General features: G+C 39.8%; 1 protein-coding gene across 7 annotated transcripts in view; it reads left to right on the forward strand.

Moving 5' to 3' along the window:
• PCYT1A (phosphate cytidylyltransferase 1, choline, alpha) overlaps positions 1-26,546 on the forward strand; it is a 61,137-nt gene extending 34,591 nt beyond the window's left edge. For all 7 annotated transcript variants that reach the window (XM_036242801.1, XM_036242803.1, XM_036242802.1 and 4 more), the window contains 7 exons: positions 10,820-10,919; positions 17,041-17,157; positions 17,791-17,942; positions 22,757-22,835; positions 23,296-23,438; positions 25,105-25,293; positions 26,057-26,546. In XM_036242801.1, the coding sequence (XP_036098694.1) occupies positions 10,820-10,919; positions 17,041-17,157; positions 17,791-17,942; positions 22,757-22,835; positions 23,296-23,438; positions 25,105-25,293; positions 26,057-26,263 (987 nt within the window). In that variant the 3' untranslated portion in view covers positions 26,264-26,546. The remainder of the gene's footprint in view (positions 1-10,819; positions 10,920-17,040; positions 17,158-17,790; positions 17,943-22,756; positions 22,836-23,295; positions 23,439-25,104; positions 25,294-26,056) is intronic.
• Positions 26,547-27,143: the final 597 nt, after the last annotated feature.

Below are 27,143 nucleotides of genomic sequence, written 5' to 3' on the forward strand. Positions count from 1 at the left end.
CTGCTTCAATATCATTAGTTATAATCAGTCTGTTTAGATTTTCTGTTTCTTCTTGATTCAGTTTTGGAAGATTGTATGTTTCCAGGAATTTATCCATTTTACCAAATTATCCAATTTATTGGCATATAGTTGTTTGCAATATTTTCTTATAATCTTTTGTATTTCTGTGGTGTCAGTTGTTACTTCTCTTCTTTCATTTCTGATTTTATTTATTTGGGTCCTCTCTCTCTTTTTCCTGATGATTCTGGTTAAAGGTTTATCAATCTTGTTTATCTTTTCAAAGAACCAGCTCTTGGTTTCATTGATCTTTTGTATTGTATTTTTAGATTCTATTTATTTCTGCTTTGATCTTTATTTTTTCCTTTCTTCTACTCACTTCAGGCTTTGTTTGCTGTTTCTTTTCTAGTTTCTTTATGCATGAGATTAGATTGTTTATTTTAGATTTTTATTTTTTCTTGAGATAGGCCTGTAATGCTAAAAATTTCCCTTTTGGGAATGCTTTCATTGTGTCACATAGATTTTGTGTTGTGTTTTCATTTTCATTTTAAAGTGTCTTTTGATTTCTTCCTTAATCTCATTGTTAACCCATTTATTGTATAGTAACATGTTTTTTAGCCTCCATGTATTTGTTGTTTTTAGTGTTGTTATTGATTTCTAGTGTCATATCGTAGTCAGAGAAGATGTTTAATATGATTTCAGTCTTCTTAAACTTATTGACACTTGTTTGTGGCCCAGTATGTGGTCTGTTCTGGAAGATGTTCCATATGCACTTCAAAAAAATGTACATTCTGCTGCTTTGGGGTATAATGCTCTGAAAATATCAATTAAATTCATCTGGCATGGTGTGTCATTTAAGGCCACTGTTTCCTTGTTGATTTTCTGTCTGGAAGATTTATTTGTTGATGTCAATGGAGTGTTAAAGTTCTCTGCTATGACAGTATTACTGTCGATCTTTCTTTATGTCCATCAATATTTGCTTTATATATTTTGGTGCTCCTATGTTGGGTACATAACTGTTTATAGGATTATATCCTCTTGTTGGATTAATTCCTGTATCATTACATAATGTCCTTCTTTGTCTCTTATTATAGCCTTTGTTTTAAAGTTTTGTTTGACATGAATATTGCTACCCTAGTTTTTTATTGTTGTTTCCATTTGCGTGAAATATCTATTCCATCCCTTTACTTTCAGTCTGTGTGTGTCCTTTGTTCTGGAATGGGTCTCTTATAGACAGCATATATATGGGGCTTGTTTTCTTATCCATTTAGATACCCTATATCTTTTGATTGGAGCATTTAATCTATTCACATTTAAAGTGATTATTGATAGGTATGTATTAATTGCCATTTTAATATACATATTTATTTCCTCTTTCCCCACTCCATCCCCTTTTTTTTTCTTTTTTCTTCTTAAAAAAAACCCTTTAACATTTCTTGTAATACTGATTTGGTGGTGATGAACTCCTTCGGTTTTTTCTTGTCTGGGAATCTCTTTGTTTCTACTTCGATTTTAAATGATATTCTTGCTGGGTAGAGGATTCTTGGTTGTAGGTCCTTGCTTTTTATCACTGAATATTTTATGCCAAGCCTTTCTTGCCTGCAAAGTTTCTGTTGAGAAGTCAGCTGGAAGTCTTATGGGAGCTCCTTGGTAATGAACTGTCTTTCTCTTGCTGCTTTTGAGATTCTCTCCTTGTCTTTAACCTTTGGCATTTTAATTATGAGGTGTCTTGGTGTGAGCTTCTTTGGGTTCATCTTGTTTGGGACTCTGTACGCTTCCTGGACTTGTTTCTTTTTCCTCCACCAGGTTAAAGTTTTCAGTCATTGTTTCTTCAAATAGGTTCTCAATCCCTTCCTCTCCCTCTTTCTCTCTCTCTTCACCTTCTATTATCCCTATGATGTAGAGGTTGTCACACTTGATATTGTCCCAGAGGCCCCGTAAAGTATCCTCATTTTTTTATTTTTTAATACTCACCCAAGGATATTTTTCTATTTCTTCTCAAATAGAGTGGGAGGGAAAGAGAGAGAGAGAAACATCGATGTGAGAGGGACACATCAACTGGTTGCCTTCTGCATGACCCCAACCAGGGCCAGGGATGAACCACAGCCAAGGTATGTGCCCTTGGCTGGAATCAAACTCGCGACTCTTTGGTCCACGGGCCAATGCTCTAACCATTGAGCAAAACCAGCCAGGGAAGTAGCCTCACGTTTTAAAATTCTTTTTCTTTTTGCTGCTCTGCTAAGGTGTTTTCTGTTACCTTGTCTTCCAAATTGCTGATTTACTCCTCTGCTTCATCTAACCTGTTGTTGATTCCTTCTAGTGTATTCTTCATTTCAGTTATTGTATTCTTCATTTCTGAACAGGTCTTTTTTATGGCTTCTGTGTCCTTTTTTATAATTACTGTCTCTTTGTTTAAGTTCTCATTGAGTTAATCCATTCTTCCTCTAAGTTCTTTGAGCATTTTTATAACCATTGTTTTGAACTGCTTGCCTCTATTTCATTTAGTTATTATTTGGGGTATTTCTTTGTTATTTCATTTGGGGCATGTTTGTTTGTATTCCTGTTTTGGCTGCCTTTTTGTAATTATTCCTGTGTATTAGCTAGATCTGCTCTGCCTCCCAGTTTTGTTATGGTGGCCTTATGTATTATTAGGTGTCTTGTGGGGCTCAATGGTATAGTCTCCCTGATTACCTGAGCCAGGTATTCCAGGAATGTTCATTATGTCTGTTATGTGAACCCTCCTGTTGTAGTTGCTGTTGATCCATCTATGGGTGGGGTTGACCTTTGGGCTTGCTGACTATGAGAATTGACCCTGACCATAGTGTAGAGGCTGCTGTGCAGGGCTGACCACATGAATTGGAATTCTCCTCATCAGGGTCTGGTGCCTGCCAATATCTTCCTTTGGATGTGCCACTTGTGTAACTAAATGGGTTGTGCTCTGATGTGGTCTGAGTCCCATCACCAGATACGTTGGTTCTAGGGCCTTTGGGGAGGGACTCTGATGCAAGTCAGTGTCAGGTGCTGCCTTTGACCAGCCCTGGGCTACCTGTTTGGAGCTACAAAGTGATTCACAGTATATGCTGCCTCTTCTGGGCCTGAATGTGTGTGGGAAGGCCCAAGCTGTGCACCAAGGCTGGCTTCCACCATCACCGAGCCTGGAGTCATGTCAGAAAAAGGCCCAAGTCACCCTGAGATCTGCCTCCACTTGCCAGCCAGGGTATTAGTTACAATTTTTAATTATCATGGTATTAATTATAATTTGCATAGATTTAAAAACTTTATATAGCATTTAGAAGCTAACTTCTTAAATTAATACAATTTAATTAATTTTGTTGGTGTAATGAAACCAGTGTTCAGCCCTGGCTGGTTTTTCTCAGTGGTTAGAGCATTAGCCCATGGACCAAAGAGTCAGGGGTTCGATTCCCAGTCAAGGACATGTACTTTGATTGTAGATTCGATCCCTGGCCCCTGTTGGAGTTGTGTGGGAGGCAACCAATCGATGTGTCTCTCTCACATTGATGTTTCTCTCTCTCTCTCTCATTTTCCCTCTCTCCCTTCCTTCCTCCCTCCCACTCTATCTAAAAAATCAGTGGAAAAATATCCTTGGGTGGGGATTAAAAAATAAATAGATAAAACTTCATAAGTTAAAAATAAAAAGAAACCAGTGTTCATAGAATGGGAGAGAAAGTGAATAACATTGTTGATAATGAACTAAATTTGTTGAGTGTCTACTCATGTGCTATTTTGTTTAATCCTCATAATAAACTTGTGGGGCAGTTAGTATTATCCTCTGTTTTATGGAAGAGGAAATGAAAGCTTTAGAAGCTTGCTGTGATTTCACAGCTATTATGTGATAGAACTGGGATTTAGATCTAAGTTCTAAACCCATTCCCTTTCATGTATACTTCACCATCAGATAGTCAAAAGACTTGAAGCAATATTATTCTGTAGGGTTCTCTTGAAGTTAAAATGAATGAGGTATGTTTTATAATGCAGGTAGAAATACTTAGTCCTACTTTTATACACCCCAGCTTCTAGAGACACTGTTGCCTAACTGAGATGATAGAAACAGGGTGTTTTTTAAAAATACTACACTTTCTAACTGGAGGCAACCCTAGAGAGGTAAAGATTTTGCTGATCTGTTCTAGCTGAAGAGCCTTAGGTTTCATTTTCTATACTTAGGAGGAATTGATTCAGCACAAATCCTAGCCAGGAGAGACAGCTGCATTTGCCTTTTGCCTTGGGACATACAAGGTAAACTACAAGGAAGTTTGAAGAAACAAGAGTTATGAAAGATAGGATACTTCATGTATCTGTTTATTTATGTTTTCATTGATTTTAGAGAGAGAAGAAGGGAGAGGGAGATAGAAACATCAATGAGAGAAACATCAACATCTATTGGCTGCCTCCCACACGCACCTACTTGGGGATCAAGCCCGCAACCCAGGCATGTGCCCCAACGGGGAATCCAACCAATGACCTCCTGCTTCATGAGTTGATGCCCAACCACGAAGCCACACCTGCTGGCCCTTAATGTGTCTTTTAAAATACATGAGATAAAATTTACATAACATACAATTCACCACTTGTAACCATTTTAAAGTGTACAATTCAGTGGTTTTTAGTATATTCACAATGTTGTGCAACCTTTACCACTGATTCCAGAACATATTCATCCCCACAAAAAGAAAACCCCTACCCATTAGCAGATGGGTAAACATACCTCATTCATTTTAACTTCAAGAGAACCCTACAGAATAATATTGCTTCAAGTCTTTTGACTATCTTTTGACTATCCTCTCCCTGTACCTAGCAATCAGGTGTAAGTTTATACATCTTTCTTCTTTTACGTTCAGCATTGTCCTTTTACACCTTTCCTTTCTTCTGCTTTTAGAAAATTGTGATACTTCTTACCCTGCCATTCTTCTAACCTCTACCTTCCTTAATTATCTGTTTTTTCCTGCTCCAGTATTTTCAATCTCTTTGGCTATTTTTCTTCTGTTTTGGACATGTACAAATCTCCTTAATTAAAAAGAAAATGCTGCCAAGTAATCCTTCTATACCCTCTAGGTGCATTTCTGTTTTTCTCATCTTTATGGTCACACATCTCTATTGAGAGATTATTACTAATTTATTTCCTTGTCTTCCAATTTTCTTGAAGGCACTGGTGTTCTGCCCTGGCCGGTTTGGCTCAGCGGTTAGAGCGTTGGCCTGCAGTCCAGAGAGACCCTGGGTTCGGTTCCCGCTAAGGGCACGTACCTCGGTTGCAGTTTGTCCCCGGCCCCAGTTGGGGTTGTGCGGGAGGCAGCCACTCGATGTGTCCCTTTTACGTCAATGTTTCTCTCTCTCTCTCTCTCTCTCTTCCTCTCTCTCCTTCCCACTCTATCTAAACAAAAATGGAAAAATGTCCTCGTGTGAGGATTAAAAAAAAGGCACTGGTGTTTTGACTTTCACTAATTTATTTTAGAAGGTCTCTACTAGTCATTTGAATCTCCAAAGTCAAAGACTTTTCTCAGTTCTCACTTTCCTTGATCTCATATCCTTTTTAAACTTCTCTATTCCTAGTAATGGTACCACAAGTTTACTTTCTTCAGATCAAAATCTCAGTTATTATAAGCTCCTCTCTTTCTCAAGTGACAATATTTTTTCTTTTTATCATATCCCAGCTATCCTCCTTTCACAAAATTTTTATCTGTCACCCTTTCTACTCCCACTGCAACATTAATGGAAACATTCACAAGTCCATGTCCTTCTCCCTATAATAACCTCTGAACTGATCTATTTCTAAGTATGCAAAATAACCAGTGGTGTCCTGGTAAACTAGCTCACTGAGGTAAAAAAAAAAAACTTATGTAGCATTTGCTGATTTCTGTGGTTGATTTTAAGCTACCAATGATTTAATAACTAGCCCACAAAATTCTTCAACATTTAACAACCAGCTCCAGCATACTATTGGTAATAACTTGCAAAGACACAGTAAGAGTGGTCTTTTATTTACGGCTGTGGTAGGCAGTTAGACAGGCATGAGCAGAGCAAGGGATGATGGGACAGGTACAGAAGGTCACCAGGGTGGAAAGCCCTGGGTGCCTAACAAAGGACAAAACTGGGAAAACAAGACATCACCCCCAGGTAAAGTTTCCTCCCCTGGCATATTGCTGGTCATATGGTTTAGACCCCCCTGACCTTTCATATCACTGGTCATATGGTTTGGACCCTCCCCTGACCTTTCCTCCCCTGGTATGTTGCTTGTCATGTGGGTTAGACCCTGTTAGAGGGGGGACGAACAAGGAGGCCAGAGAGTAGCTTTAAGCATAAAGCCCCCGGGACAATGAGGTTCTGACCCATATCAAATACATCTAGACCTCAGTTGTGTTTCAGCTCCAGGCCCAGAAAAGCAGCAAAACCAGACAAGTGAGGCGGTGGCTGATATCAGGACTAGCTGCATTGACTAATGACCCCTGCCCTGGCATCAACCAATCAGTAGAGACCATGAACCTGAAAAGACACACCTGGAAAGCTGATGAATATTCTATTGAGATCCTCCCCTAAAATCTCCACCCTTAAAAGCTCTTAGGACAGAGGACTCAGTGGTGTGCCTTTCCCCACTGCCTTTCCCCTCCCCAGGAGCTATTTCCTTGACCCTCTCTTTCTCCTGAGCTCCAAGGGCCCTTCTTTTGCCTCTGTAACTTGTTTCCTAAGCCCATTTCTTCTACAGCTCACGTCTACATCTATAACTTTCTAAATAAACTTTCTCTTATAGTTTGAGTCTTGGCTTTGAATTCTTTTTTAGCCAAAACTGAAGTACTGAGGTTGCTGAACTGAGGTCTGACACCTGGTGCTGGTTCTACCACCAACACATGTAGTATTGTTTTGTTTTTGTTTTTGTAGTATTGTTAATAAGCATACTTTTTTCTATTTGTTTCATATATATTTTTATAGATGTAAAATATAAAAATATAAACAATTTTATTAAGATGTAATTAATATAGCATTATAATTCAGTACCTATTTAAAGTGTACAATTCAGTGTTGTATTCTTTTTTTTTTTTAGAATATTCACAGAGTTGTGCAACCATCATGTTATCCATTTTTAAACGTATTCATCACCCCAGAGACAAACCCTATACCCATTAACAGTCACTCCCCATCCCTCCCAGCCCAACATACATACTAATCCACTTTCTGTCTATAAATGCCTATTCTGGTCATTACATATAAATGGAATTATACAGTAAGTGATCTTTTGTGGCTTCTTTCACTTAGCATAATGTTTTCCACATTATAACATGTATCAGTTCTGCTTTTTTTTTGTGGCCGAATGTTTCTTGAGGTCTAACTTACCTATAGAATAATGCACAAACCGTAAGAGTACAGCTTAGTAAATGTTTATATATGTAATCACCAGTACTTCCAGAAGATACAGCTAGTCAATATCCTATTTCCTCTTTGTCCTCAGGCTTTAATTTTTTTTTTCTTTCTTTCTTTTCTTTAATCCTCATCCAAGGATATTTTTCCACTGATTTTTTAAGATAGAATGGGAGGGAGGGAGGAAGAGAGAGAGACACACACACACACATTGATTGGTTGCCTCCTGCATGACCACGACTGGGCTGGAGCTCGAACCTACAATCGAGTTACATGCTCTTGACCAGGAATCAAACCCATGACTCTTTGGTCCGAAGGCCGACGCTCTAACCCCTGAGCAAAACCGGCCAGGTCTCCCCCCCCCCCCGCCCCCCGCCTTTCTCTTTATTCTTCAGGCTTCTGTTAACCATAGATTAGCTTTGCCTGTTTTTGACCATCATATAGGTGAAATCATAGAATATGTATTATTTTGTGAATAACATATACTTTTAGAAACACAAATTACTGTTAAGCAACTCTTTGAGTGCTAACTTCTAAATTGTTTCCTCTAATCTGTAGAAAAATCACTAATAATTTCAGAAAATTGCACATTTGACTCCTTGGTCTATTCTTACCTCTTTTAAAAAATATTCTAAGCCCTGGCCAGTTTGGCTCAGCAGTTAGAGCGTCGGCCCACGGACCAGAGAGTCCTGAGTTCGGTTTCTGCTAAGGGCACATACCTCGGTTGCAGTTTGTCCCCGGCCCTGGTTGGGGTTGTGTGGGTAGCAGCCAGTCGATGTGTCTCTCTCTCTTCCTCCCTCTCTCCCTCCTGCTCTATCTGAAGATAAATGCAAAAATGTCCTTGGGTGAGGATAGAAAAATTAAAAGAAAATATTCTTAAAAGAATAACACACATTTAAAAATGAATACATTTGCTTATTTTATTGCTTTAGTATATTTAAAACTAAGCTTATATAAGTGATTTTAAAAAGAAATATATATTTTTTTATTTTAAAACTTAATGTTAAAAATCTATGCTTGTCTGAAACAGAACAAAACAGTGTCTTCCCAGTCTCTGGATTTAGCCCAATCAGGATGTGATCTGTTTAGAGTTTTAAACTCTAAGGGAACAACACTGTAGTCCAATAGAAATTAAAGGGATTATAAGGGAATGTTAATGAATGACTTCATGCCAAAAATTCTGACAATTTAGTTGAAAGAGACAAATGATCAAAACTGACCCAAAATGAAATAGAAAATGTCAATAGACCTATCTCAAATTTTTAAAAAATGAATAAGTCGCCCTGGCCAATTTGGCTCAGCGGTTAGAGCGTCGGCCTGCGGTCTGGAGAGACCCGGGTTCAGTTCCCGCTAAGGGCACGTACTTCGGTTGCAGTTTGTCCCCGGCCCTGGTTGGTCGTGCGGGTGGCAGCCACTCAATGTGTCCCTTCACGTCAATGTTTCTCACTCTCTCTCCCTTCCTCTCTCTCCCTCCCACTCTATCTGTACAAAAAATGGAAAAATATCCTCGGGTGAGGATAAAAATAAATAAATAAATAAATAAATAAATAAATAAATAAATAAATAAATAAAAAAAATGAATAAGTCTTTAAAAGTCTTCCTGCAAAGACAAGCCTAGGCCCAGATGGTTTCATTGGTGAATACTATCAAACATTTAAGGAAAAAAAGGTACCAATCTTATATAAACACTTTCAAGAAATAGAGAAGTACTTACTGACCTGTTTTATGAGGCCAGATATCAAAGCCAATCAAAAACAGCACAAGAGCCCTGGCCAGTTTGGCTCAGCGGTTAAAGCGTCGGCCTGCGGTCCAGAGAGACCCGGGTTCGGTTCCCGCTAAGGGCACGTACCTCGGTTGCGGTTTATCCCCGGCCATGGTTGGTCGTGCGGGTGGCAGCCACTCGATGTGTCCCTTCACGTCGATGTTTCTCTCTCTCCCTTCTTCTCTCTCCCTCCCACTCTAGCTGTACAAAAAATGGAAAAATATCCTCGGGTGAGGATAAAAAAAAAAAAAAAAAAAAAAAACAGCACAAGAAAATAAAATTATAGTTCAAAATCCCTCACTAACTTAGATGCCAAACCATAAAAATATAGTAACAAATTGAATTTAGGAAGATTTAAAATGATTTATATAACATGACCAAGAGGAATTTCACTCAGATATGCAAGGTTGGTTTAACATATTAAAATCAATTAATTTAATACACCATGATTAATAAAATAAGACAAAACCAAAATATTATGGTTTCGATAATGCAGAAAAAGCATGCCACAAAATTCAACACCTGTTCATTATAAAAACTCTCAATAAACTACAAAAAGAAGGGAGATTTCTCAACATGATAAAAGGCATCTACAAAAAACACAGGTTACATAATGCTTAATGGTGAAAGATTGCCACAGACTGGGAAGGCAAGGGTATTTCTCCTTCCCACTTCTATTCAGCACTGCACTAGAGGTTCCAACTAGTGCAAGAGGGATAATAAAAGGGAATTAAAGGTATCCAGGTGGGAAAGGAATAAGTAAACCTCTCTTTATTCACGGATGACATCATCTCATATGTAGAAAGTCCAAGGAATCTATCAAACACACAAACTGCTAGAATCAATCATTGAGTTTAACAAAGCCATAGGGCATGAGATCAATATACATGAAGCAACTGAAATTACACACACAGACACACACAAAAATTAATTCCATTTCTATATACTAGCAAGGAACAAACCAAAAATAAAATTAAGAAAACAGGTGCATTCACAATAGCATCAAATAGAATAAAATAGGAATAAAGTTAACAAAAATTCTTGAGTAAGGCTTTCCTTTATAGAGGAAAGAGCATATCTGCCTTGTTATTTCAGTTTGCCTCTGAGTACTGTAATTGCATACAATTCATATAACTTCTCTGAATCTCATTTTCCTCATCTTTAAATGGAGGATACCAACTATTGTACTACTTGCTTCACAGGGCTATTATGCACATTAGAACATATTTATACTGCAAAGCATTACACAATGATAATTGTACTTAATAAAGTACACAGGAGCTGTTTGTCTTCCCAGTGCCCCAGTTGAAGTGATTTGAAAATGAAAATGCACTTACTAACTTTGGCAATTTAGTCACATGGAACAGGGTTGGCTGTTCTGCCACGCCACGGAAGAGCCATCATTCTAGGCCCAGTTAGTTGGGACTGTTCCCAACCACCTTGCTCAGTCTTTACCCTGAAATCATTAGCAAAACATTATCTTTGACACCATGATTTGCTCATTTGGTAAAAAGTTGCAACTTTCGTTTGTCATTTTGGAATGCCTTTCTTTTTTGTATTATGAAGTTTTAGGAGGAATTTTAGTCAAAGTATATTGAGTAAACTGATTGTTCTTTAAAGCTGCCATTTTTTTTAAGTATTTCAGTTTGTACCATTGAATTTAACTATTTTTTTTCCCCTCATTTTCCTCTTAAGGGCTTACGGCAGCCAGCTCCTTTTTCTGATGAAATTGAAATAGACTTTAGTAAACCCTATGTCAGGGTAACTATGGAAGAGGCCAGCAGAGGAACTCCTTGTAAGTAAATGCCCAGTTATTTTGTTGTTTTCCTGATGTTTTTAGCATTCGATTGTACTTATCAAATATACACCTACTTTCTATGTTCTTCACTCAGTTTACCTATAAAGGCTAGTTTGGACAAAGGGGATGAGTCCCTTCTAGCTCCCTTGCTGTTCTTTTGGGAGGGTAACCATAAAATTTATTTTTTTCCTTATTATTATGCACTTGTTTCCCAAGATGTTATCACAACTTTGAGATACAGTAGTATATACTTGCCTCCTGGGCTGTTGTCATAGTTATGAAATATAGGAGAGCAGAGACAATAAGATATTAACCTGAGCTGGATTTTAATCTTGTCTATTTTTACAAAGCTCCAAATAATATGTCAGGCCATCACATTTTTAATAACCTTTGGAATTGTTCCCCAAATCTTCCTTTCTATCATTGAGTACTCTAGCTCTGATGCTGTTGCTGAAAGAGGACAAAAATAACTCAAGTTTGGAGATGCTCATCACTTAATTTTATCATTATTGATATTATAATTTTCTAGTTTTTTAAAGACTCACTTTATTATTTTCAAAGCCCATACTCTTCATTTGTATGCTAGTTTATATAATGTATGTATGTATTCTATATATTTTTCTTGTTTTGGGCAATTGGTTTCAGGGATCATCTTAAATAGAAACTTCCATGAGCATTTGTTGTAAATGTGGAGTCTTACAGGCAGCTGTCCTTACTTCTCTATAAATTCTTCAATTCTCCTTTTATTCAATCCTTTTTTATTTCTTCCAATTACTATAGTAAGTATTCTATCTACTCGGTAAACATAGGTCTGGACTGAAACAGGCAAGCACTAGGGAATAAGACGCAGTTATATCCAAAAATCTATGGAAGATATTTGTAGTTACTTATTATTATTATTATTATTTTGTTATTGTTGTTAATCCTCACCTGAGGATAACTTTTCCATTGATTTTTAGACACAGTGGAAGGGAGGGTGTGGGGGAGAGAAAGGGGGAAACATCAATGTGAAACAGACACATAACTGGTTGCCTCCTGCACAGGCCCCAACTGTGACTGGGGATCGAACCTGCAACCCAGGTATGTGCCCTTGACCGGGGATCAAACCCAAGACCCTTTGCTGTGTAGGTCAACGCTGTAACCACGGCCAGGGCTGTGGTTACTTATTAATTGTGTTAGTATATTTGCTCCCAGTTGTAACTGAGGAGTAGCAAAATATGAATAGAAAGGTATGCTGGGCACTGTGAACCCAATACCCATTGACTGTATCTTGGCTTTATGTAGTATAGTTTTGGGGTCCTTAAAATTCCAGAGAATGCTTTCCTTTTGCAAGTGTGTTTACACATGTTGATCAAAACCCTTCCAATTCATGATCTGACGTTTTGGGTTTGGCTCCCCTTGTTTGAGGAATACACAAGGCTAATGGGGCAGGTAAAATGACAATATGGAAAAACAGGCTATATGTAACAGGGCGTAATGGTGGCAGGTCAAATTTCAAAATGCCACCAAACAGTTCAAGGGTCACATTCAGATGATAGTGGAGTTTGTTGAGGGCAAGAACTTCTCATGAACTCTCTAATGACACACATTCAGAACATAGTACCTCACTCATATCTGATCATGTTAGTTATGTTACCCAGCTTGTAGTTAATCTATTCATACTACTTGTGATAGATAAAATAAATATATGTATGTATAGATGTACTTTTAACAAGTTTGGAAGTTTATAATTAACAAGCACTAACTAATCTAATTTTAAAATATTTTAGCATATGCAATTTTATAGGTAGTTCATTTTTTAGATAATATACTTTATAGTCTCTTTATTATTCTGTACACATGAAGAAATTAAGATCCATAGAAACTTAGAAGTAAAGCTCCGCTATAGTAAAACAAATAATTAGTGACAGAATTGAAGCTTAAACCTAAGTTTTATCATCTTTTTCTTTTCACCCTGGAATGGTGTGACTCTTCATAGACATTAGTAATTAACAATAGAAGACCATTGGCCAACTGATTGTTTTTAGGCAGTACAGATAGTCACAAATTAGCCTATAGTTTGCCAGTCTAATTCTTTTTTTTTTTTTTTTTTTATCCTCACCCGAGGACATTTTTCCATTTTTTGTACAGACAGAGTGGGAGGGAGAGAGAGGAAGAGAGAAACATCGACGTGAAGGGACACATCGAGTGGCTGCCACCCGCACGACCAACCAGGGCCGGGGACAAACTGCAACCGAGGTACATGCCCTTAGCGGGAACCGAACCCGGGTCTCTCCGGACCGCAGGCGGATGCTCTAACCGCTGAGCCAAACCGGCCAGGGCTGCCAGTCTAATTCTGTCTCCAGTGTTTTTCTTGTATCTCATTCAGTCTGTTCAGTTTTATGTTAAATAGTCAAGTAACTGACTAAATCCATGCCAGTGTTGGACAAAGGATAAACCAGTAATGAATCTACATACATGTGCCATAGTGAATTTTAAACAAATAATTGGTGCAGGGGGATATTCTTCCCTCTGCCTCAGGTTTTCACTTGGGAGGTTAAGGGAATACAAGAGGGAAGTTTGTGTAATGTGGGAGAAAACTCACTACCCCGAGAAAAAACAAATATGGCTTGAGAAATGAGAAAATCATCTCTTTGAAAGATAAAAAAAAAAATTAGTGATATGTTCTCTTGGAGAAAGGAAGAAAAAGCAGAGTCTGAAGGACAATGGAAAGCTGTTAGGGACAAAATATCTTGGTGATAGGTATTTGAGAGAATATATCAAAAAAGACAATAAATTGAAACCCGGGTCTGTTTGGCCTGAAGGAGAACATCTTAGACAGACAGCAGTAGTGCAAGGACTGTAATTTGTAATCCAAATCAGGACCATTTTGAGAATTAAAGGGTTTGCTCTTAATAATATGCTGAGACAGTAGATGTAAATCAGAGGGAGGGTATGGTTATCTTGGCCAATAGCCACTTGGTGAAAGAATGGATAACTTGCCTTGGCTGGTGTGGCTCAGTTGGTTGAGTGTCATCCCATTCACCAAAACGTCCTGATTCAATTCCTGTTCCTGTCAGGGTACATGCCTGGGTTGTGGCTTAATCCCCTGTAAGGGGCGTGCAGGAGGCAGCTAATTGATTTCTCTCTAAAATCAATAAAAACATATTTTTTAAAAAAATGGATAACTTGTGCTTTCTCCTTAGATTTTTCTAGTTCAACAGTTACCTCTTCTGGCCATTTGGTTAATATACTAGCCTGGATTCACCAAAGACTCGGGGTTAGTCATAGGGAATTGAGAAGTTGGGAGTCTGGGGAAATGCTGAAGAGGTTAAGAAGCACATTGGTGGTTGGTCTGACAAAAAGGATTCAGTGGTATTTTGGCCTAATATGGGAGACTAGCTACTGGCAAACAGCCACTTGATCATAGCATTCTATGCTAGTTTCCACTGTCCGAAAATCTCACTTTGCCTTTGATGTACACTAATAGCAGAAAAACAACAAAATATTCTTAATCTTTGTATACTATCTTTTGTCTTTTTTTGTTGTTGTTGTTAATCCTCAACCGAGGATATTTTTTCCATTGATTTTTAGAGAGAATGGAAGGGAGAAGGGGTGGGTGGAACAGGGGAGAAACATCAATGTGAGAGAGAGACTTCGATTGGTTGCCTCCCGCATGTACCCTGACTTGGCCAGGGAGCGCACCTGCAGCCCAGGTACATGCCCTTGACCAGTAATCGAACCCACAACCCTTCAGTGTGCTGGTGAGTACTCTAACCACTGAGAAATCCTGACCAGGACTATCCTTTGTCTTTTAGGATCAAATAAAGTGAGATCATAGTCACTCTGGACTTGTTTAGGAAAGATGGAAATATGTTAGTTACTTCATGGTCATGATTTCTAGGATGTAGATAAGAGATTATACTACTCAGATTTTGTTTTATTTTGCTTTGTTTTATAGGAGGCTTAAAGAGGTTAAGAGTATAGAGGAAGGAGACTGGTTGGCGAGCTTGAACTTTAACCTTTCTGACTTTAGTTCATCATATTGTTTCTTGGTTTTATCATTGTATTGGTGTATTTATTTTATTTAAAACTTTTATCTCCTGTATTATAAAATTAACACATTCCCATGCCTAACATTTATAAAGTACAAAATGGTAGATAGAGTGAAATGACTTCCTTTCAGCACTCTCATAGCTGCCCAGTATCCCTTGTATGAGCAACCAATTTTAGCAATTTCTTTTGGATATCTAAGCAAATAATATATTAAATCCTCCCACCCTTTTAAGGGGTGTATCATAGTATATTCAGTCTTCCATTGAAATTTAGGTTGTTTCTAAACTTTTGCTATTATAAACAATGTTGCAATTAATAACATACATTTTTACAAATATAGCTGTGAGATAAATTCCTAGAATTGGAATAGCTGGGCCAAAGGGTGTAAGCATTTTTGTCATTTGACTTTATCAATTACCTAATTGCCCTTCTTAACTTGTATTAATTTATATTTCAATCAGTGATATATGATTTCTCAGTTTAAAAGTTACTTCTTTATAGATAGTTATCTGGAAAGAAAACTCCATAAGCTTCCTAAGAACCAGTTCCCCCTTGATTCACTGTCTTGACTCAAAAGATAGAAGAGAGAGGTGTCTTATCCCTGCCTTCAGTGTGTTATATCTGATGAGACTCCGGCCCTTCTTTCCCAGAGTGATATAGGTGCTCCGACTGTTATTTTCTGCTTCTACAGTGAAATAGCTTTTCCTTTATTCACATTTTAGGAATATGTTACTAGGAATTGTTAGATTTATCATTTAAAGCATGATGAACCATTATATTAATTTCATTCTCAGTGTGTTTTTTTGTATTTGAAATTAGTCTTGTGCCCCAAGAGATCATTTCCTGGATTTTCTTTCATAGTCTACTGCCATGAAAAATAAATTGACAGACAGTTCTTTCTTGTTCTCACTAATGGAAAACCTCTAATATAAAGTCCTAAATATTTATATTTGATTTTCAAAGACTTAGTATATCACCTTTTACTGAGAAAGTGTAACATCACACTCACTATCCAGGAGAAATGCTTGAAGGAATTCCATCTGTTATCCCAGAGCAGGTATTGAGGGTGAATCTGGGACTAAGAGGCAATAAATCAACAACTGGTACTTTCCTTCCTGCTTTCTTTCTTTCTTTTTTTTTAACTTTGTGTTTGTTTGTTTGTTTTTAATATTTTTTTCTTTATTTAAGGGAGAGGGAGAGAGAAATAGAAACATCGATGAGAGAAAACATTGATTGGGCCACCTCCTGCATGTCCCCTACTGGGATTGGGCCCACAATCTGGGCATGCGCCTTGACTGGGAATTGAACCAGTGACCTCTTGGTGCATGGGTCATCACTCAATCACTGAGCCACACAGCTGGGCCTTTCCTTCTTTCTTTTTTGGGGGATATTTTTTTTTTCCTTTATTGATTTTAGAGAGAGGAAGTGAGAGAGAGAGAGATAGAGAGAAACATCAATGAGCGAGAATATCAACTGGCCGCCTCCTTATGCCCCCCACTGGGGATCAGGCCCACAACCTGGGCATGTGTCCTGACCAGGAATTGAACCAGCAACTTCTTGGTGCATGGGTCGACGCTCAACCACTGAGCCACACTGGCCTTCTTTCTTAATTGCACTTTTCTGGATCACTCCCTACTGTCTGGGCAATAGTAGGGAGATTTGTTTTCAAAGCAAAGCATTAGTCATTAGTATTCAAGGCAGCTTGAAAATGAGAGAGCAAGCAGCCAAATTATAGTATTATTTTGTTCATATGTAACTGAAGTTTAAACATAAACTGAAGGTAAGGATTTTGAAGTTTTGGATTTATCTGTTGTATAAGTCTTCCCTTTCACTTCTAAAATTAAGAAAAAGCAATCATGAAATCCAATTACCTGAGCAGTTCGGTACAACCATGCTAACAAAGAGAGTTAATGGATATGATGTCAAAAGGGTCTGTCACCAGTGATGTCTGTGGTATTATTCTTCACAACACCTTCAAAGAGGGGTATGCAGAGATAAAATGGTTACACCATGCCATTTCCATTTGTTGAATATGAGATATTGAATCTGTGTATTTTTGTGACAAATTTTCTTTCGGATTTAGATGAGCGACCTGTGAGAGTTTATGCAGATGGAATATTTGACTTATTTCATTCTGGTCATGCCCGGGCTCTGATGCAAGCAAAGAACCTTTTCCCTAATACATACCTCATTGTGGGAGGTAAGAAAACATCTGTTGACTTTAGGTGCTTCCCTGAAAAAAAATTATAGTAGCCTTTTTCTTCTATCTTTTTAGCCTGAGTATATTGGCTCTTGTTTGGATTTTAAATGAGGGATACAGTACAGCCTCTCTAAAACATGAAGTATTTAACCCTGGAGAGTGAAGTTTTAAGCTCATTGACCTGGGGTGTCCAGTGTTTTTAGCTGAGTTTCTGCAGTCACAGGAAACTCCTATTGCCTATTTAAGAATGGCATTTACTTTGGATTTCAGTTTATCATTTTGAATTGACTGAATTACGAAATTCAGTTTAACAAATGTTATATGGTCCAGTCCAATCTTATAAAAATATAATAGGAAAACATTTTTAAAAACTTAACTGATGCAGAAATGCACAGCAGGTTTATTTCAAAGCCTCTCTTCTTCAAAGTGTGAACATACTATTTAGTGAGTGTTACTTCTGACAGTGTATCTCAGATTAAAAAAACATAGTTACTCAGATTGAGCTACCTCCAGAAGATTTTTCTCCAAGTGGGGAGAATGGTTGTAGTTCTAGGGAATGGGAGAGGTTGGTGACTGAGGAGTGGTTAAGCAGAGGGGGCTTTGACTTACAACTTTATAATGTGGTGACCTCAGTTTGCAGTGATGAGCTAACGCACAACTTCAAAGGCTTCACAGTGATGAATGAAAACGAGCGCTATGATGCAGTGCAGCACTGCCGCTACGTGGATGAAGTGGTGAGGAATGCCCCCTGGACCCTGACCCCAGAGTTCCTGGCAGAACACCGGGTAAGGCACTGAGCACATGCTCCCCCATTCCTTGTTCTGGATTTTCTTTAACTCTCAGGGCTTCTGGTACTTGGGCTAGTTTTCCACTAGCCTTATTTTACTTCTACTTCTATGTCAGTTTCACATAGAGGAGATGACAGTGCTATTACTACTACTAATAGTCATCCCTGACATTTATGTGGAGTTTGATGGTTTATAAGCACTTTTACATCCATTATATTTCATTTGCTCCCCATAACAGTCTTGTTGGGTAATTATTATTTCTATTTTATATATGAGAACAAGGCCAGAGAGACCGAATAACCTGGTCCAGGTCACACTGTAGAAATTGACTGCTTCACGTTGGCCTGAGGTCTGGAGAGACCCCGGTTTGGTTCCCGCTGAGGGCACGTACCTCAGTTGTGGTTTGTCCCTGGCCCTGGTTGGGTCGTGTGGGTGGCAGCCACTCGATGTGTCCCTTTCACGTCGATGTTTCCCTCCCTCTCTCTCTCTCTCTCTCTCTCTCTCTCTTTCCCCCTCCCTCCCACTCTATCTGAACAAAATATCAAAAAAATGTCCTCGGGTGAGGATAAAAAAAAAAAAAAAGAAAGAAATTGACCACTTCAGTTAAGTGATTCCCCCACTACCACCACACACTGTAGGTGTCCATCCTCATAGCATACCGGTTTCTTTAGAATATACATAGCCCCAGGACTTTCGGTCAAGATGGCTGCATAGGTAAATGCGGTATCACGTCCTCCCACAACCACATCAAAGTTACAACTAAAATACTGAACAGCCAACATTCAAAACCGCCTAAATTGCGCTGAATGAAAGTCCTACAACTACGGAATTAAAGCAGCAGCCACATGAGACTGGTAGGAGGGGTGGAGGTGGACGGGCTGGTCCCACACCCACATGTGGCGGATAAAAATCAGGAGGACACCTCGGCTGGGAAGGTCCTCCCTGAGGACTGAGGGGTCCCCGTCCCACACCAGGCGCCCCGCTCAGGGTTCCAGTGCCAGGAAGAGAAGTCCCCATAACTTCTGGCTGGAAAAACCAGCGGGAACCAAGGCTCAGGGAGGCTGTGGTGGCTGGAGCCCCCGGCAGCTCCTCTTTTTTTTTTTTATCCTCACCCAAGGACATTTTTTGTTCAGAGAGAGTGGGAGGGAGGGAAAGAGGGAGAGAGAGAGAGACAGAGAGAGAGAGAGAAACATCAACATGAAAGGGACACATCGAGTGGTTGCCACCCACATGACCCAACCAGGGCCGGGGACAAACTGCAACCAAGGTACATGCCCTTAGCGGGAACCGAACCCAGGTCTCTCTGGACCGCAGGCCAACGCTCTAACCTCTGAACCAAACCGGCCAGGGCCCAGGCAGCTCCTCTTAAAGGGCCCGTGCATGGACTTATCAGACTCACTCCCTCTAAGCTTGGAGGGGAGGCAGTTTGAGGGGCGCCAGAGACATACAAAGAAGAACTGAACTGTGTGGCATTGGAGCGAGGGCTGGAGAGGGGGCTTTCTCCGGAACAAACATGTTGTCAGAGGCCTTTGTTCCTTTGGTGAGCCCTTCCCCGGTACAGCAGACAGATGCCATATCTGGGACTCCAGCAACCTGGCTCACACTGGTAGCCCCGCCCTGGTGATTCCCTGAGGCCCCGCCCCACCCAACTTTCAGGCCCACCCAAGCTGTTGCCAGTCGCTTAAACATAGGATTGGCCTGTCTTGGATCCTGCTTCAGGTTTTCTTAAATTATTTCAAACAAGCAGCATCTGGTCTCAGCTAGCCCCATACCACTCGTTAAGTAATACATAGAAACAAACACAGGGAGGCAGCCAAAATGAGGAGACAAAGAACAGGTCCCAAATGAAAGAACAGAACAAAACCCCAAGAAAAGAACTAAGCGAAATGAAGATAAGCAACCTAACAGATGCTGAGTTCAAAATACTGCTTATAAGGATGCTCAATGAACTTAGTGAGAACCTCAGCGAACTTAGTGAGGGCCTCGAGAGCATAAAAAAGGACCAGGCAGAAAATGAAGAAGGCACTAACTGAAATAAAGAATAATTTACACAGATTCAGTAGTAGAGTAGGTAAAGCCAAGAAGCAAACCATTGATTTGGAATCTAAGGAAGCAAAAAACACCCAATCAGAACAGCAAAATGAAAAAAGAAGCCAAAAACATGAGGATAGTGTAAGGAGCCTCTGGGACAACTTCAAGCGGGCCAACATTCACATCTTGGGGATGCCAGAAGGAGAAGAGAGAACAAGAAATCGAAAACCTCTTTGAAACAATAATGGCAGAAAACTTCCCTAACTTGGTGAAGGAAACAGACATACAAGTCCAGGAAGCACAGAGAGTCCCAAACAAGATGAACCCCAAGAGGCCCACACCAAGACACATCATCATCAAAATGCAAAAGGTTCAAGACAGAGAGAATCTTAAAAGCAGCAAGAGAAAAGCAGTTAGTTACCTACAAGGGAGTTCCCATAAGACTGTCAACTGATTTCTCAAAAGAAACTGCAGGCCAGAAGGGAGTGGCAAGAAATATTCAGAGTGATGAAAAGCAAGAGCCTACAACCAAGATTACTCTATCCTGCAAAGCTGTCATTTAGAATCGACGGCCATATAAAGAGTTTCGCAGACAAGAAAAAGTTAAAGGAGTTCATCACCACCAAACCGTTATTATATGAAATGTTGAAGGGTCTTTTTGAAGAAAAAGATAAAATATGAACAAACAAAATGGCAATGAATACATATCTATCGACAATTGAACGTGCAAACAAAATGAACAGGCAGAACAGAAACATTCTCATAGATACAGAGAACATTTTGTCGGTTGCCAGATGGGAGGGGGTTTGGGGGAATGGGTGAAAAAGATGAAGGGATTAAGAAGTACAAATTGGTTTCTAGAATGACAAACCTCAAAGGGAAGGGGGTTGGGGGGTGGGAAGAAATAAACCAAAAAACTTATATGTAACCAATGGACACAGACAACAGTGTGGGAAAAGGCAGGAGGGGGGCAGGAGTGGGGAAGAGGGGGTCAATGGGGGGAAATGAGGAACATGTGTAATACATTCAACAATAAAGATTAAAAAAATAAAATAAAATAAAATAATAAACATACCCTCCAAGTCAAAAAAAAAAGAATATACATAGCTCCAGCCATGCTTCCCTCACATTCCAGGAAATAAGACAGATAAACATAGACTTCTCTTGTGTTGACTTAAATTTAGTTTCAGGACTTTGATTTTGGGCTAGAGGTTGTGTGCAATCAGAAACCCGCAAGGTTTCTCACTTTTGCTCAGTGAGTTAATATTATAGAGACCCTTACTGCCTTTTTATTCAGCCACATTAAAGCAACAGGTTACCTGTAAAAGATATAAAAGATGATAGGGATTTATCAGGTCAGATTGGAGTCTCTCAAGCCTGAGGAACCTGCAAGCATATCGTCAGTTCCCTACAGGGGTGTATGGAATGTTGAAGGTGAATTGTTCAATGAAACAGGAAGGAACAGAGGTAGCCAAAGTGCTTCAAAAGCTATACTTTTGAAGGGTAGGCCTGAAGCTAAGGGATATTTGTTACAACTATGTAGGATTAGGACACACCTTTGACAGTTCTCTAACTTGTCTACATCAACACTTAGCCAGTGGTACCAAAGGTAGTGAATGAGATTATTCTCAATAACACAGCCAGGCTTTGCTTTTCTTTTTGTTAGCATCATATCCTCAACAACAAGGCTTGCTTGCCCACCATTCTTAGTTTTGCCTATGGATCCCTGATAAGTTGTTTATGGGTAACTGAAATGTTAGCTGAGAGTCCCTGACACAGTACTGATGAGCATGCTTCACACTGCAGTGGCTTCTGGGAGTTGGGTATGGTGGTATTAGCAATTATATTAGCAAAGGGTATATGGCCTATTAAGGAAGGAATAAGTGAGGTTTGACGTATTTCCCAGAAAGGTTATTGATCTCAGTGCCCGTGGTCTCTTCACTGTTGCAAGAAGTATTGATGCCCTGGCCGGTTTGGCTCAGCGGTTAGAGTGTCAGCCTGCAGTCCAGAGAGACCCGGGTTCAGTTCCCGCTAAGGGCACATACCTCGTTTGCAGTTTGTCCCCGGCCCTGGTTGGTCGTGCGGGTGGCAGCCACTTGATGTGTCCCTTTCATGTCAATGTTTCTCTCTCTCTCTCTTCCTCTCTCTCCCTCCCACTCTATCTGAACAAAAAATGGAAAAATGTCCTCGGGTGAGGATAAAAAAATATATATATATTGACTTCATGAAATGGTAGATCTTGAGACCTAAAAGTCTCACTGCTTTGGATTTTGCATTTCTCAGGAGTATAGGTGTGTCTGTTCTAATAAAAGTGTTCTTGTTTGCTATTTTTATATTCCCACTCATGTCCTGGTCTGAGAGAGAAACCAGTTAATAAAGAAATGACCTTGTTCTCATACTTCCAGAAGCCCTTGTTTGACTAATCCTTATAGACCCAGGTGGATGGAGGATAATATTCCTTTCTTCTTTCCTTGCCTCCACCCACCAACTAGCACACCCAGCCCAGTTTTCCAAGCATGGTGACTGGCATACAGTGTAAGGGTAGCACCTCCAGTACACCAGGAGAAATAACTAAAAAAGAAACTTGCTGGCTTCAGATTTATGATCCATAAATAACTAGGTTGAGTGGCTTTTTATGAGCAAAGCAATGAGAGATAAAGAGAAAATGTCCATTGAAGGCCTGGCCTCTCCTTTTTGTCCCTTTTCTGGGCCTTCAGTGTGCACTGGTTCTTTTTGCATGCAGGTATCCTGGGTTTCAAATGATGTTTCCTTATTTTCAGATTGATTTTGTAGCCCATGATGACATCCCTTATTCTTCTGCTGGCAGTGATGATGTTTATAAGCACATCAAGGAAGCGGGTGAGTACGTTGATATGCATAGTCTCACTGTGATGTGCACAGTCTCAGAGGTAGTGACAGAGATTCAGCCACATTGCTGCTTTACAGAGAAAAGTTTATACACTGAGAAGTTCAATATCCACTTTCAGGTCACACTTTGGATAGGAGGTTAAGGTGAGCATAGCACTGAGTTCCATCAGTTCCCAGTCTAAACATCTACTATTGATAGCTCTTTTAATTTCAGGAAACCTTTCTCCAGTTCTATATTTTTCGTAATATTAGGGCCATATAGCTCCTCCTTTCCTTAACCCCTATCCTTTGATTCATTCCTCCTTCTGTATGTCAGTATCTCCAGACTTCCCTTAGTAATACAGATTCTGTTTTTTGAGGAAAGGAAAGGAATGTTGCTCCCAGTTTCCATCGCATCCTGTAGCCTGAGCTAACCAGAATGTCACAGTGTTTGTATGTGTTTTGGGGTTAGGCATGTTTGCTCCAACACAGAGGACAGAAGGTATCTCTACATCAGACATCATCACCCGAATTGTCCGGGACTATGATGTGTATGCCAGACGGAACCTACAGAGGGGCTACACGGCAAAGGAGCTCAATGTCAGCTTCATCAATGTGAGTTCCAACCTCATCCCAGAGTTCCCTGGCCCTAAAAGACACACACTGCCACCCACCTCATCTGAGCTAAGCTTGCTTTTCAGTTTTTTCTAAATATTAATAATTATTTATTTATATTTATAAATAATTCCTCCAAAAACTCATTAAATCCTCTTTGCAGATAACACTGTGCTAAGTTCTTTACAAAGAGAATAAAACAGGCCTTTTCTGCCTTTATGGTCTAGTATCAACACATTGATATAAAGACACACAACCGATTAAATAAATAAGAATGTGTAACTTACAAAGTACAATATGTATATCAAATATATTTAAAATAGTGGTTCTTAGCCTATTTTTTTATTTGATGTTCTTTTGAAAATGTGATGAAAGCTGTGGGTCCTCTCCCTGTGGGTAGTGACACACATTTTGCAATTTCTCAGGACACATAGACCTAAGTTTTAAAATTTGATTTATGAAAGTAAAGTTTACCTTAGCTTGATAGTGTCCTTTAGCAGCAAACTGCTATACATTTTGTATACAAATATACCTCTATAAAGTATATTTATTTTTTTTATCCTCACCTGAGGACATTTTTCCATTTTTTGTTCAGATAGAGTGGAAAGGAGAGAGAGGGAGAGAGAGAGAGAAACATCGATGTGAAAGGGACACAGCGAGTGGCTGCCACCTGCACAACCCAACCAGGGCTGGGGACAACCTGCAACCGAGGTACGTGCCCTTAGTGGGAACCGAACCCGGGTCTCTCCGGACCGCAGGTCAATGCTCTAACCGCTGAGCCAAACCGGCCAGGGCTGTCAAGTTTATTTAAAAAGAAAGCTGCTAACTATATCTTCTACATTGATAGTTCATGCTTCCTCACCTGTGCCTCACTTTGAATTATGAATAGTGAAATGATTTCATCTGAATATGATTTATCTATGCAGATAAACCATAGCTGCTGTTAACCCCCTGCTACAGAACCTTTGATCTATTTTCGGGTGTTTAAAAACCTTAAATATATTTTCTTACTCCTTTATGATTGGGAAATTATAAGAATACTTTTCATTTGACTGAAGTCTCCCTTCCCCACCTCCCACCCCAGTTAGGTCCCACCATTGTCTCTACTTAGGGAAGATGGTAGGACCAAAGAGTATCATCTTAATTTTGCGAATGAGCTTACAGACCTCCAAATACTAAAGACAACTCTTAAAATCATAGACTAAGCCAGTGATAGAGAAGAAAAATCCAATACAATAAATGCATTAAGTAAAAGGTCTACTGCTTCTATATTCAACCTGTTGTAGTTGGCTTGTTCTTGGCAGTATTGTGAGTGATCTTGTTGCTCCCTTTACATCTCTGCCTAGAATGGGATTTGGGTTATGTTGGGCATGTTTATGTTCTAAATCTATGTTATGTCTTAAAAAAGGTGACTTCTTACTGGGCCGACCCTATATATTTCATTTAGTTCGGGTTTCCACGATGTTAAAATTATTACACTTTTGTATAAGATGACCATCCAGAACATATCTGTTACTATGCTAGAGAAGTGTGGGGTAGATTAAACAAAGTGAACATCTGAAGACTAAAAAGAGTGTCAGTAGAGTGCCGAACCATGGTTTTTCCCCCTGTGGTATGAAAGGTCAGAGTGGGTATTATTTCTCAAAACAGTTCTTTCTCTATCTAGGAGAAGAAATACCACTTGCAGGAACGGGTTGACAAAGTAAAGAAGAAAGTGAAAGATGTGGAAGAAAAGTCAAAAGAATTTGTTCAGAAGGTAGAGGAGAAAAGCATTGACCTCATTCAAAAATGGGAGGAGAAATCCCGAGAATTCATTGGAAATTTCCTGGAAATGTTTGGTCCAGAAGGAGCGCTGGTATGTTCTTTCCTGCTGGATAACTTAGGGAATTTTAGGAAAATTTAGGGAATTCTCATGCTGTGGAAAGAATTACAGAGTCCTTGAGCAGAAAGGGACATTGACGTTCAGAAGTTATCTGATCTTTTCCCCTTATTGGGCAGAACTATATTCAATTATCCCCAAAAATTTCTTTGAAATCATTACAGAAAGAGGTTACATAGTCTCTTAAATAATTTTGTCAGCTCTTTGTCAAGGTCCAAATCTGGTGACAAGATAAGTGAGTACTTCTACACGATACTTTTAGATAGAAGGAAAGAAAAGAAGAAAAGAAAAAAACAGTAAAAAGAAAGCTGCCTCCACCACAAACAGCTGCTTCAGGATTGCTGGGTGAGGTGGGAATTATGTCCTTGAGGAGTAGCAAGGTCTCTTCTTTAGCGTTCAGAGAACTCTAAAACTCGGAAAGGTACCTTTTTGTCTGAGTTAGTTCCTTTGTTCTTGCCTGGAGCCTGGACTACAAGCCAAGTAGTCTTTTAAGAATTCTTTTAACATGGAAGTCAGGATTGAGTGACTGGATAGCAGCGGGACCCTTTAGATAAGTTGTATGACACAGACCACTCTAGGGAGAAAATTACTTAGAAGTATAGCTATGTTCTCCTCTGGCTTACTCGGTCACTTTTGACATTGCAGAAGGCAGTCGTGATCATTTGAAGTCTCAGACACACCAGTGATGATTGAGTAGGATCCATAGGTTTCTTCTAACTCTTCCTTTTGGTCTCCCCAGAAACATATGCTGAAGGAGGGGAAAGGCCGGATGCTGCAGGCCATCAGTCCAAAGCAGAGTCCCAGCAGCAGCCCCACTCGTGAACGCTCCCCCTCTCCCTCTTTCCGATGGCCCTTCTCTGGCAAGACTTCCCCTCCTTCCTCCCCAGCAAACCTCTCCAGGCGCAAGGCTGCAGCCTATGATATCAGTGAAGATGAAGAAGACTAATTTTTCATCCCTCCTTTCCTCTCCCTTCCCTCTGTCCCATCACCTTCAGAAGTTCTCTGTTGAATTCCAAATTGTGATCCCAACAATAAATCTAAGGACAGCTACAAAGGAAAGACAGTTGGGCAAGAGGACCTCAGATGGGGGGACAAGACAGCCCATTCTCCAAGAGACACCATCCACCCAGGAAGGAGGCTGACTACCTGTTCTGCATCCACATACCCTCCCCACGGACTTCGCTTTACTGTTTATGTTCATGTGATCTTGACAGGGAATTTGTCATTTTTATTAATTTTTAAAATTAGTCTTTCAAATATAGTAAATAGAACTAATTTTTTACCCCTGAGGAATGGGCAGAAGGAAATGGTATAATACCCAGAGGCCTTTTCTTCCTGATACACCGTGTTTGCCTTCTGTTCTAAGGCAAATTGGCTTGCCAGGTCCTTCCAGCAGTGAGCTATGCTGATGGGTGATTTTGGGTTGGGGATGGAATATAATTTTGGTTTCCTTAAAAAAATGCTAAAGGCTGGGTGTTAGTCACAAATCCCCTAATGGTACTGCTGACACATGTGTCAGTGTGGCTGTGGGAAGGAGGAGATCGAAGCCTAACTGTTCTTACTCCCTGAGGAGTTTCTTGCTGGACCCAGTGGGGTCCCTGAAGACACTAATGGGGATGGAACCAGAGCACATGGCATCAGCTGCGACTTTTCTGCTGTGTTCATCTCAGAAAACTCTGTGGCCATTATTTGGAGCTCTTTCCTGTAATCTGTCTCGAGGGGAAAGAACACGTTCAGGTTTACTGTGTTCGTGGAGTGAGTGGGGGGACAGTGCTCAATCCTACAAAGTCCATTTAGATTCATTTCCCCCCTGGAGTAAGTCCCCT

This window comes from Molossus molossus, unplaced genomic scaffold (genome assembly GCF_014108415.1).
Source record: "Molossus molossus isolate mMolMol1 unplaced genomic scaffold, mMolMol1.p scaffold_m16_p_5, whole genome shotgun sequence".
Taxonomy (NCBI): Eukaryota; Metazoa; Chordata; class Mammalia; order Chiroptera; family Molossidae; genus Molossus; species Molossus molossus.